Raw genomic sequence first — 13,588 nt, 5'->3', positions numbered from 1 at the left:
CCCATGTTCAAAAAACCTGTAGTCGTGCCAATGGTCTGTTAGAGACCATTAAAGCAAATTTCCCTAAAATTTCTAACGCCCTCATGACACGACAGTTTACTAGTTACATTCCCCCCATTGTAGAATTTGGTAGCCAACTTTGGAACCCTTACCAAGCACAAGACATCCGTCTGCTAAACTGTCCTAGGCCGAGCGTAAAAAAATTCCGTCTCGTCTCCGTCACCTCTTTGGGCTGGGTTTCATTGCCTAATCGACGAACCTATCGCGACCTTATCAGCCTGTTTCGTATTGTTCATACCAATGGTCAGAAATAATTTTCACGTGCCCCATCAAACCATGCCACCCGAGGTCATTCCTTCAAGCACTGTCTAACACCCTACCATAAAAACCCGCTGAAGCAGTCGTTTTTTCGACGGTCAATTCCCCTCTGGAACTCCCTACCCAGGCTTCTCAAGCCCTAGCTCGTCACCCCCAAACGAAAAAAAGACTTACTCAAATCTAACCAACTTCCCTGAATTTTACTAAAAATTCTAAATTTCCCCGAGTTTTCCTTGAGATTTTTGTCAACTATTTATTTCCCTAAGTTTTCCAGGTTTGTATGAACCCTGATGAATATACTCTTGACTAAGGTTCTTACATTGTAGCCTTTTGAATCAACTTTAACTTTGACGCCAATTTGATCATCGCCAATTGAAGCCACAAGAAACCATTCTTTACTCGAGGTACTTTCCAAGGATGTTCTGACAGGAAAAGGCAAATTATAAACACTTGTAGGACTCCGTATCTCAACTCTTTTTGATATGTAAATCCAAGCTGTTTCGAACCAAATTAAAACCATTAGTTCGTAAGATGTGTTCCATAAGTTTATCACTGGTTACTAAGAGCTTGTCATGAAGTGACGAACGTAAAACGTTATAGATTCTCGTAAAGCAATGTCGACTCCGGTGGCGCTCCTAACATGCGGGCTAATATTATACACACCAATTTTAACTTGCCAAAGGCAGGAACCAATAAGAACTCGTGGGAGCTAAAGCTAGCCATTGCAGATAAACTAGGCGGGGCAGTTAATACTACAACTCGGGGCAGTTAATACTACAACTCAGGGCAGTTAATACTACAATACTGAATTTTTTATTGTTTTTACTTCTTTCCAACGCGCCAGAATGTAAGTCCAGGGATAAGTGAGGTGAGATGGGTTGGAAACGATGACGGGCGACCTGCAGCACCATAACTCTCCCAGTGTACCTCGGGTACACCCCTATTATTATTGGGGGAGAGGGGGGGCTCACGTCCTAGCACCGATGCCAGAGGCATATTGTGCACCCTCATATTCAGGCCTTGAAGAGACCCGTGGCCGCGGCGTAACGTAGAATTCGTTCCACCGTTATGGAAGAGGCCCACTAGGGCTCCACAGTATGTGAATGAAAGTGATCTAATCTGAGTGAGGCGAAGTAATCGCACTCGCACAGTATGTGAGAGGGAGTTTCTTCCATTTCCCGGCACGACCGGCAGAGAGGGTCGTCAGCAAGGCCCATCAGGTGGAGGTGTCTATTTAGCCCACAGTGTTCGGTCAAAAGACCGGTGGCCAGCCTAATATCCCATCTGCTGAGCGCAATAAGGTCCCTAGCCCGAGACCTGCAGGGGCCATTGACAAACTGTTTCGCCTGTCTCTGGCCCTCCATATTATGCCAGAGCCAATTTTGAATGACAGTCAACCTGTCATGCAGGCTTCGTCTAGCGTACCCGTAGGGGATGGGGACGACCGGCGCCGGTCCCAAGAACTTGGCCTCCGCCCCCTTTTAGCAAACCTATCGGCTTGCTCATTGCCATTATGTCCGCTAAGCCCCGGCACCCAGTACAACTGGACCCTGTTGCGGGACGCCATTCGCTAGAGCAGATCAAGGCAGCAGCGCACCAGTTGAGAAGTGATCTGACACTGGATCAGAGCTTTCAAGGCGGCCTGACTGACAGAGTAAATTCTCACAGTCCGTCCGGCCCCTAACTTCGGTAGGTGATTAATTAAGTGCTGCCGCGTAGCGCCATTGTATGAGAACTAGCTTCTATTTTTAAGATAGAGGGAGCGTCCTTCACAATTTCGTACTGTACGACCCTACCTAACTGCTGAGGATGCTGGGAGAATTACGGTGCCATTTCGTAGGTGGGGTACAAAGGCAACGTTATAGGAATGTATATTGTAAAGCTTACTTTGGCTGGTTGATGAAGGTTTGACTTCTTAGGTGATCTTTAACATACAGACAACCAACTATGGCCGCTAAATGCTTCTTCTTGTCATGAGATAATACTCCGCCTAAAATATAACGTAATTTAAAATGGTTAGACTGTAAAATACAGCATAAAATCTCTGGTCAAATCCATTATGGATTCTTTAGGCCAAATACGGTTGTTAGATATAAACAGGGCCCCCAGCCGAATTTCGTAAATATTTATACTAATTATAGGTATTTTTTCATGAAAATATAGGATTTTATAGCTGGGGACACTAAAAATATTAATTTTTCTTTTTTTTAAAGAACAGTCCAGTACTGCAAAAAAAAAAAAAAAAAAAAAAAATATAGAATTTTTGACGAGTTTTTCCAAAATTTATAGGATTTTTGACGAGTTTTTCCAAAAATTATAGGATTTTTAACGAGTTTTTCCAAAAATTATAGGATTTTTGACGTGTTTTTCCAAAATTATAGGATTTTTGACGAGTTTTTCCAAAAATTATAGGATTTTTGACGAGTTTTTCCAAAATTATAGGATTTTTGACGTTTTTTCCCAAAATTATAGGATTTTTGACGTTTTTTTCCAAAATTATAGGATTTTTGACGTTTTTTTTCCAAAATTATAGGATTTTTGACGAGTTTTTTCAAAAATTATAGGATTTTTGACGAGTTTTTCCAAAATTTATAGGATTTTTGACGAGTTTTTCCAAAAATTATAGGATTTTTAACGAGTTTTTCCAAAAATTATAGGATTTTTGACGTGTTTTTCCAAAATTATAGGATTTTTGACGAGTTTTTCCAAAAATTATAGGATTTTTGACGAGTTTTTCCAAATATTATAGGATTTTTGACGAGTTTTTCCAAAAATTATAGGATTTTTGACGAGTTTTTCCAAAAATTATAGGATTTTTGACGAGTTTTTCCAAAAATTATAGGATTTTTGACGAGTTTTTCCAAAATTATAGGATTTTTGACGTTTTTTTCCAAAATTATAGGATTTTTGACAAGTTAAAATATAGCATTTTACAGGACAGTTTTGCAAAGATAAGATTTTACAGGACAGTTTTGAAAAGACGGGATTTTGCACGACAGTTTTGAAAAAATGGGATTTTACAGGACAGTTTTGAAAAGACGGGATTTTGCAGGACAGTTTTGAAAAAATGGGATTTTACAGGACAGTTTTGAAAAGATAGGATTTCATAGGAATTATAGGACCTCTGGGGGCCCTGTATAAATCATGTGATTGAATTTGCGGAGTAATATCTTGGGCACCCATTTAAAGTTAAAAGGGGGATGGATAATATAATTTCTGTTAAGATGTACAGGTTTCGAAACAAGTCTCTCACCCCTCCTTATATCTCCAAAAATGTACACTTACCATGAAATCCATCAGGATAAATCTCTTTAAGGTAATTTGTGCTAAAATCGCCTTTTACAAACGATGGTTCAGTGATGATATCTCGTAAAAGTGGAATGTTATGAGTAACGCCCCGAATAACGTAGGCGTCCAAAGCTTCAGTCATGGTATTCAGCGCTTCTTGCCTTGAATCGCCATATGTCACAAGCTGAAAATGACACATTTCGAAACTTAATTCACAACTTAATTCACTTGGAAATTATAGGGACGATATTTGTATACACAAATGATATCACTTTATTACTTACCTTACAGATCATTGAATCGTAATAAATGCTAATTTCACTGCCTTCCTTGACACCACTATCACAACGAACCTATTAATAAAAACCAGAACTGTTACTATATATAAATAAAAATGCAGTAGTTTTTATACAGGGTTCATACAACTTTTGGAAAACAAATTTCCCTGAGATTTCCAAGTTTTTCCCCACATACTTCCCTGATTTTCCCAGGTTTTTCCCCATATACTTCCCTGAGATTCCCAGGTTTTTCCCCATATACTTCCCTGAGATTCCCAGGTTTTTTCCCCATATACTTCCCTGAGATTCCCAGGTTTTTCCCCCACATACTTCCCTGAGATTCCCAGTTTTTCCCCCACATACATCCCTGAGATTCCCAGGTTTTTCCCCCACATACATCCCTGAGATTCCCAGGTTTTTCCCCACATACTTCCCTGAGATTCCCAGGTTTTTCCCCATATACTTCCCCGAGATTCCCAGGTTTTTCCTCATATACTTCCCCGAGATTCCCAGGTTTTTCCCCATATACTTCCCTGAGATTCCCAGGTTTTTCCCCATATACTTCCCTGAGATTTCCAGGTTTTTCCCCATATACTTCCCCGAGATTCCCAGGTTTTTCCCCATATACTTCCCCGAGATTCCCAGGTTTTTCCCCATATACTTCCCTGAGATTCCCAGGTTTTTCCCCATATACTTCCCTGAGATTCCCAGGTTTTTCCCCATATACTTCCCTGAGATTCCCAGGTTTTTCCCCATATACTTCCCTGAGATTCCCAGGTTTTTCCCCCACATACTTCCCTGAGATTCCCAGGTTTTTCCCCCACATACTTCCCTGAGATTCCCAGTTTTTTCCCCCATATACTTCCCTGAGATTCCCAGTTTTTTCCCCCACATACTTCCCTGAGATTCCCAGTTTTTTCCCCCACATACTTCCCTGAGATTCCCAGTTTTTCCCCCAAATACATCCCTGAGATTCCCAGTTTCCCCCCCCCCACATACATCCCTGAGATTCCCAGGTTTTTCCCCCACATACATCCCTGAGATTCCCAGGTTTTTCCCCCACATACTTCCCTGAGATTCCCAGTTTTTTCCCCCACATACTTCCCTGAGATTCCCAGTTTTTTCCCCCACATACTTCCCTGAGATTCCCAGTTTTTTCCCCCACATACTTCCCTGAGATTCCCAGTTTTTCCCCCAAATACATCCCTGAGATTCCCAGTTTTCCCCCCCACATACATCCCTGAGATTCCCAGGTTTTTCCCCCACATACATCCCTGAGATTCCCAGGTTTTTCCCCACATACTTCCCTGAGATTCCCAGGTTTTTCCCCATATACTTCCCTGAGATTCCCAGGTTTTTCCCCATATACTTCCCTGAGATTCCCAGGTTTTTCCCCATATACTTCCCTGAGATTCCCAGGTTTTTCCCCCACATACATCCCTGAGATTCCCAGTTTCCCCCCCACATACATCCCTGAGATTCCCAGGTTTTTCCCCACATACTTCCCTGAGATTCCCAGGTTTTTCCCCATATACTTCCCTGAGATTCCCAGGTTTTTCCCCCACATACTTCCCTGAGATTCCCAGGTTTTTCCCCCACATACTTCCCTGAGATTCCCAGTTTTTTCCCCCACATACTTCCCTGAGATTCCCAGTTTTTTCCCCCACATACTTCCCTGAGATTCCCAGTTTTTTCCCCCACATACTTCCCTGAGATTCCCAGTTTTTCCCCCACATACATCCCTGAGATTCCCAGTTTTCCCCCCCACATACATCCCTGAGATTCCCAGGTTTTTCCCCCACATACATCCCTGAGATTCCCAGGTTTTTCCCCACATACTTCCCTGAGATTCCCAGGTTTTTCCCCATATACTTCCCTGAGATTCCCAGGTTTTTCCCAAATATACTTCCCTGAGATTCCCAGGTTTTTCCCAAATATACTTCCCTGAGATTCCCGGGTTTTTCCCCATATACTTCCCTGAGATTCCCAGGTTTTTCCCCATATACTTCCCTGAGATTCCCAGGTTTTTCCCCATATACTTCCCTGAGATTCCCAGGTTTTTCCCCATATACTTCCCTGAGATTCCCAGGTTTTTCCCCCACATACTTCCCTGAGATTCCCAGGTTTTTCCCCCACATACTTCCCTGAGATTCCCAGGTTTTTCCCCCACATACTTCCCTGAGATTCCCAGTTTTTTCCCCCACATACTTCCCTGAGATTCCCAGTTTTTTCCCCCACATACTTCCCTGAGATTCCCAGTTTTTTCCCCCACATACTTCCCTGAGATTCCCAGTTTTTCCCCCAAATACATCCCTGAGATTCCCAGTTTCCCCCCCCACATACATCCCTGAGATTCCCAGGTTTTTCCCCCACATACATCCCTGAGATTCCCAGGTTTTTCCCCCCACATACTTCCCTGAGATTCCCAGTTTTTCCCGCACATACTTCCCTGAGATTCCCAGTTTTTCCCCCACATACTTCCCTGAGATTCCCAGTTTTTTCCCCCACATACTTCCCTGAGATTCCCAGTTTTTCCCCCAAATACATCCCTGAGATTCCCAGTTTTCCCCCCCACATACATCCCTGAGATTCCCAGGTTTTTGCCCCACATACATCCCTGAGATTCCCAGGTTTTTCCCCACATACTTCCCTGAGATTCCCAGGTTTTTCCCCATATACTTCCCTGAGATTCCCAGGTTTTTCCCCATATACTTCCCTGAGATTCCCAGGTTTTTCCCCCACATACATCCCTGAGATTCCCAGTTTCCCCCCCCCCACATACATCCCTGAGATTCCCAGGTTTTTCCCCACATACTTCCCTGAGATTCCCAGGTTTTTCCCCATATACTTCCCTGAGATTCCCAGGTTTTTCCCCCACATACTTCCCTGAGATTCCCAGGTTTTTCCCCCACATACTTCCCTGAGATTCCCAGTTTTTTCCCCCACATACCTCCCTGAGATTCCCAGTTTTTTCCCCCACATACTTCCCTGAGATTCCCAGTTTTTTCCCCCACATACTTCCCTGAGATTCCCAGTTTTTCCCCCACATACATCCCTGAGATTCCCAGTTTTCCCCCCCACATACATCCCTGAGATTCCCAGTTTTCCCCCCCACATACATCCCTGAGATTCCCAGGTTTTTCCCCCACATACATCCCTGAGATTCCCAGGTTTTTCCCCACATACTTCCCTGAGATTCCCAGGTTTTTCCCCACATACTTCCCTGATTTTCCCAGGTTTTTCCCCATATACTTCCCTGAGATTCCCAGGTTTTTCCCCATATACTTCCCTGAGATTCCCAGGTTTTTTCCCCATATACTTCCCTGAGATTCCCAGGTTTTTCCCCCACATACTTCCCTGAGATTCCCAGTTTTTCCCCCACATACATCCCTGAGATTCCCAGGTTTTTCCCCCACATACATCCCTGAGATTCCCAGGTTTTTCCCCACATACTTCCCTGAGATTCCCAGGTTTTTCCCCATATACTTCCCCGAGATTCCCAGGTTTTTCCTCATATACTTCCCCGAGATTCCCAGGTTTTTCCCCATATACTTCCCTGAGATTCCCAGGTTTTTCCCCATATACTTCCCTGAGATTTCCAGGTTTTTCCCCATATACTTCCCCGAGATTCCCAGGTTTTTCCCCATATACTTCCCCGAGATTCCCAGGTTTTTCCCCATATACTTCCCTGAGATTCCCAGGTTTTTCCCCATATACTTCCCTGAGATTCCCAGGTTTTTCCCCATATACTTCCCTGAGATTCCCAGGTTTTTCCCCATATACTTCCCTGAGATTCCCAGGTTTTTCCCCCACATACTTCCCTGAGATTCCCAGGTTTTTCCCCCACATACTTCCCTGAGATTCCCAGTTTTTTCCCCCATATACTTCCCTGAGATTCCCAGTTTTTTCCCCCACATACTTCCCTGAGATTCCCAGTTTTTTCCCCCACATACTTCCCTGAGATTCCCAGTTTTTCCCCCAAATACATCCCTGAGATTCCCAGTTTCCCCCCCCCCACATACATCCCTGAGATTCCCAGGTTTTTCCCCCACATACATCCCTGAGATTCCCAGGTTTTTCCCCCACATACTTCCCTGAGATTCCCAGTTTTTTCCCCCACATACTTCCCTGAGATTCCCAGTTTTTTCCCCCACATACTTCCCTGAGATTCCCAGTTTTTTCCCCCACATACTTCCCTGAGATTCCCAGTTTTTCCCCCAAATACATCCATGAGATTCCCAGTTTTCCCCCCCACATACATCCCTGAGATTCCCAGGTTTTTCCCCCACATACATCCCTGAGATTCCCAGGTTTTTCCCCACATACTTCCCTGAGATTCCCAGGTTTTTCCCCATATACTTCCCTGAGATTCCCAGGTTTTTCCTCATATCCTTCCCTGAGATTCCCAGGTTTTTCCCCCACATACATCCCTGAGATTCCCAGTTTCCCCCCACATACATCCCTGAGATTCCCAGGTTTTTCCCCACATACTTCCCTGAGATTCCCAGGTTTTTCCCCATATACTTCCCTGAGATTCCCAGGTTTTTCCCCCACATACTTCCCTGAGATTCCCAGGTTTTTCCCCCACATACTTCCCTGAGATTCCCAGTTTTTTCCCCCACATACCTCCCTGAGATTCCCAGTTTTTTCCCCCACATACTTCCCTGAGATTCCCAGTTTTTTCCCCCACATACTTCCCTGAGATTCCCAGTTTTTCCCCCACATACATCCCTGAGATTCCCAGTTTTCCCCCCCACATACATCCCTGAGATTCCCAGTTTTCCCCCCCACATACATCCCTGAGATTCCCAGGTTTTTCCCCCACATACATCCCTGAGATTCCCAGGTTTTTCCCCCACATACTTCCCTGAGATTCCCAGTTTTTTCCCCCATATACTTCCCTGAGATTCCCAGTTTTTTCCCCCACATACTTCCCTGAGATTCCCAGTTTTTTCCCCCACATACTTCCCCGAGATTCCCAGTTTTTCCCCCACATACATCCCTGAGATTCCCAGTTTCCCCCCCACATACATCCCTGAGATTCCCAGGTTTTTCCCCACATACTTCCCTGAGATTCCCAGGTTTTTCCCCATATACTTCCCTGAGATTCCCAGGTTTTTCCCCCACATACTTCCCTGAGATTCCCAGTTTTTTCCCCCACATACCTCCCTGAGATTCCCAGTTTTTTCCCCCACATACTTCCCTGAGATTCCCAGTTTTTTCCCCCACATACTTCCCTGAGATTCCCAGTTTTTCCCCCACATACATCCCTGAGATTCCCAGTTTTCCCCCCCACATACATCCCTGAGATTCCCAGTTTTCCCCCCCACATACATCCCTGAGATTCCCAGGTTTTTCCCCCACATACATCCCTGAGATTCCCAGGTTTTTCCCCCACATACTTCCCTGAGATTCCCAGTTTTTTCCCCCATATACTTCCCTGAGATTCCCAGTTTTTTCCCCCACATACTTCCCTGAGATTCCCAGTTTTTTCCCCCACATACTTCCCCGAGATTCCCAGTTTTTCCCCCACATACATCCCTGAGATTCCCAGTTTCCCCCCCACATACATCCCTGAGATTCCCAGGTTTTTCCCCACATACTTCCCTGAGATTCCCAGGTTTTTCCCCATATACTTCCCTGAGATTCCCAGGTTTTTCCCCCACATACTTCCCTGAGATTCCCAGGTTTTTCCCCCACATACTTCCCTGAGATTCCCAGTTTTTTCCCCCACATACCTCCCTGAGATTCCCAGTTTTTTCCCCCACATACTTCCCTGAGATTCCCAGTTTTTTCCCCCACATACTTCCCTGAGATTCCCAGTTTTTCCCCCACATACATCCCTGAGATTCCCAGTTTTCCCCCCCACATACATCCCTGAGATTCCCAGGTTTTTCCCCCACATACATCCCTGAGATTCCCAGGTTTTTCCCCACATACTTCCCTGAGATTCCCAGGTTTTTCCCCATATACTTCCCTGAGATTCCCAGGTTTTTCCCAAATATACTTCCCTGAGATTCCCAGGTTTTTCCCAAATATACTTCCCTGAGATTCCCGGGTTTTTCCCCATATACTTCCCTGAGATTCCCAGGTTTTTCCCCATACACTTCCCTGAGATTCCCAGGTTTTTCCCCATATACTTCCCTGAGATTCCCAGGTTTTTCCCCATATACTTCCCTGAGATTCCCAGGTTTTTCCCCATATACTTCCCTGAGATTCCCAGGTTTTTCCCCATATACTTCCCTGAGATTCCCAGGTTTTTCCCCCACATACTTCCCTGAGATTCCCAGGTTTTTCCCCCACATACTTCCCTGAGATTCCCAGTTTTTTCCCCCACATACTTCCCTGAGATTCCCAGTTTTTTCCCCCACATACTTCCCTGAGATTCCCAGTTTTTTCCCCCACATACTTCCCTGAGATTCCCAGTTTTTCCCCCAAATACATCCCTGAGATTCCCAGTTTCCCCCCCCCACATACATCCCTGAGATTCCCAGGTTTTTCCCCCACATACATCCCTGAGATTCCCAGGTTTTTCCCCCCACATACTTCCCTGAGATTCCCAGTTTTTCCCGCACATACTTCCCTGAGATTCCCAGTTTTTCCCCCACATACTTCCCTGAGATTCCCAGTTTTTTCCCCCACATACTTCCCTGAGATTCCCAGTTTTTCCCCCAAATACATCCCTGAGATTCCCAGTTTTCCCCCCCACATACATCCCTGAGATTCCCAGGTTTTTGCCCCACATACATCCCTGAGATTCCCAGGTTTTTCCCCACATACTTCCCTGAGATTCCCAGGTTTTTCCCCATATACTTCCCTGAGATTCCCAGGTTTTTCCCCATATACTTCCCTGAGATTCCCAGGTTTTTCCCCCACATACATCCCTGAGATTCCCAGTTTCCCCCCCCCCACATACATCCCTGAGATTCCCAGGTTTTTCCCCACATACTTCCCTGAGATTCCCAGGTTTTTCCCCATATACTTCCCTGAGATTCCCAGGTTTTTCCCCCACATACTTCCCTGAGATTCCCAGGTTTTTCCCCCACATACTTCCCTGAGATTCCCAGTTTTTTCCCCCACATACCTCCCTGAGATTCCCAGTTTTTTCCCCCACATACTTCCCTGAGATTCCCAGTTTTTTCCCCCACATACTTCCCTGAGATTCCCAGTTTTTCCCCCACATACATCCCTGAGATTCCCAGTTTTCCCCCCCCCACATACATCCCTGAGATTCCCAGTTTTCCCCCCCACATACATCCCTGAGATTCCCAGGTTTTTCCCCCACATACATCCCTGAGATTCCCAGGTTTTTCCCCACATACTTCCCTGAGATTCCCAGGTTTTTCCCCACATACTTCCCTGATTTTCCCAGGTTTTTCCCCATATACTTCCCTGAGATTCCCAGGTTTTTCCCCATATACTTCCCTGAGATTCCCAGGTTTTTTCCCCATATACTTCCCTGAGATTCCCAGGTTTTTCCCCCACATACTTCCCTGAGATTCCCAGTTTTTCCCCCACATACATCCCTGAGATTCCCAGGTTTTTCCCCCACATACATCCCTGAGATTCCCAGGTTTTTCCCCACATACTTCCCTGAGATTCCCAGGTTTTTCCCCATATACTTCCCCGAGATTCCCAGGTTTTTCCTCATATACTTCCCCGAGATTCCCAGGTTTTTCCCCATATACTTCCCTGAGATTCCCAGGTTTTTCCCCATATACTTCCCTGAGATTTCCAGGTTTTTCCCCATATACTTCCCCGAGATTCCCAGGTTTTTCCCCATATACTTCCCCGAGATTCCCAGGTTTTTCCCCATATACTTCCCTGAGATTCCCAGGTTTTTCCCCATATACTTCCCTGAGATTCCCAGGTTTTTCCCCATATACTTCCCTGAGATTCCCAGGTTTTTCCCCATATACTTCCCTGAGATTCCCAGGTTTTTCCCCCACATACTTCCCTGAGATTCCCAGGTTTTTCCCCCACATACTTCCCTGAGATTCCCAGTTTTTTCCCCCATATACTTCCCTGAGATTCCCAGTTTTTTCCCCCACATACTTCCCTGAGATTCCCAGTTTTTTCCCCCACATACTTCCCTGAGATTCCCAGTTTTTCCCCCAAATACATCCCTGAGATTCCCAGTTTCCCCCCCCCCCACATACATCCCTGAGATTCCCAGGTTTTTCCCCCACATACATCCCTGAGATTCCCAGGTTTTTCCCCCACATACTTCCCTGAGATTCCCAGTTTTTTCCCCCACATACTTCCCTGAGATTCCCAGTTTTTTCCCCCACATACTTCCCTGAGATTCCCAGTTTTTTCCCCCACATACTTCCCTGAGATTCCCAGTTTTTCCCCCAAATACATCCATGAGATTCCCAGTTTTCCCCCCCACATACATCCCTGAGATTCCCAGGTTTTTCCCCCACATACATCCCTGAGATTCCCAGGTTTTTCCCCACATACTTCCCTGAGATTCCCAGGTTTTTCCCCATATACTTCCCTGAGATTCCCAGGTTTTTCCTCATATCCTTCCCTGAGATTCCCAGGTTTTTCCCCCACATACATCCCTGAGATTCCCAGTTTCCCCCCCCACATACATCCCTGAGATTCCCAGGTTTTTCCCCACATACTTCCCTGAGATTCCCAGGTTTTTCCCCATATACTTCCCTGAGATTCCCAGGTTTTTCCCCCACATACTTCCCTGAGATTCCCAGGTTTTTCCCCCACATACTTCCCTGAGATTCCCAGTTTTTTCCCCCACATACCTCCCTGAGATTCCCAGTTTTTTCCCCCACATACTTCCCTGAGATTCCCAGTTTTTTCCCCCACATACTTCCCTGAGATTCCCAGTTTTTCCCCCACATACATCCCTGAGATTCCCAGTTTTCCCCCCCACATACATCCCTGAGATTCCCAGTTTTCCCCCCCACATACATCCCTGAGATTCCCAGGTTTTTCCCCCACATACATCCCTGAGATTCCCAGGTTTTTCCCCACATACTTCCCTGAGATTCCCAGGTTTTTCCCCACATACTTCCCCGAGATTCCCAGGTTTTTCCCCATATACTTCCCTGAGATTCCCAGGTTTTTCCCCCACATACTTCCCTGGGATTCCCAGGTTTTTCCCCCACATACTTCCCTGAGATTCCCAGTTTTTTCCCCCACATACCTCCCTGAGATTCCCAGTTTTTTCCCCCACATACTTCCCTGAGATTCCCAGTTTTTTCCCCCACATACTTCCCTGAGATTCCCAGTTTTTCCCCCACATACATCCCTGAGATTCCCAGTTTTCCCCCCCACATACATCCCTGAGATTCCCAGGTTTTTCCCCCACATACATCCCTGAGATTCCCAGGTTTTTCCCCACATACTTCCCTGAGATTCCCAGGTTTTTCCCCATACACTTCCCTGAGATTCCCAGGTTTTTCCCCATATACTTCCCTGAGATTCCCAGGTTTTTCCCCATATACTTCCCCGAGATTCCCAGGTTTTTCCTCATATACTTCCCTGAGATTTCCAGGTTTTTCCCCATATACTTCCCCGAGATTCCCAGGTTTTTCCTCATATACTTCCCCGAGATTCCCAGGTTTTTCCCCATATACTTCCCCGAGATTCCCAGGTTTTTCCCCATACACTTCCCTGAGATTTCCAGGTTTTTCCCCATATACTTCCCCGAGATTTCCAGGTTTTTCCCCACATACTTC

General features: G+C 45.6%; 1 protein-coding gene across 1 annotated transcript in view; it reads right to left on the bottom strand.

Moving 5' to 3' along the window:
- LOC149587281 (propionyl-CoA carboxylase alpha chain, mitochondrial-like) overlaps positions 1-13,588 on the bottom strand; it is a 36,739-nt gene that overhangs the window by 5,238 nt on the left and 17,913 nt on the right. The window contains exons 14-17 of the mRNA XM_089863634.1: positions 3,891-3,959; positions 3,604-3,790; positions 2,206-2,308; positions 638-740 (exon numbers count right to left, since the gene is read on the bottom strand). Coding sequence (XP_089719760.1) covers positions 638-740; positions 2,206-2,308; positions 3,604-3,790; positions 3,891-3,959 — 462 coding nt within the window. The remainder of the gene's footprint in view (positions 1-637; positions 741-2,205; positions 2,309-3,603; positions 3,791-3,890; positions 3,960-13,588) is intronic.

Source organism: Phalangium opilio, unplaced genomic scaffold (genome assembly GCF_054372755.1).
Source record: "Phalangium opilio isolate 3A_F unplaced genomic scaffold, DU_Popi_V2 ptg001170l_1, whole genome shotgun sequence".
Classification (NCBI taxonomy): Eukaryota; Metazoa; Arthropoda; class Arachnida; order Opiliones; family Phalangiidae; genus Phalangium; species Phalangium opilio.
This window is presented reverse-complemented; position numbering and strand designations above follow the sequence as displayed.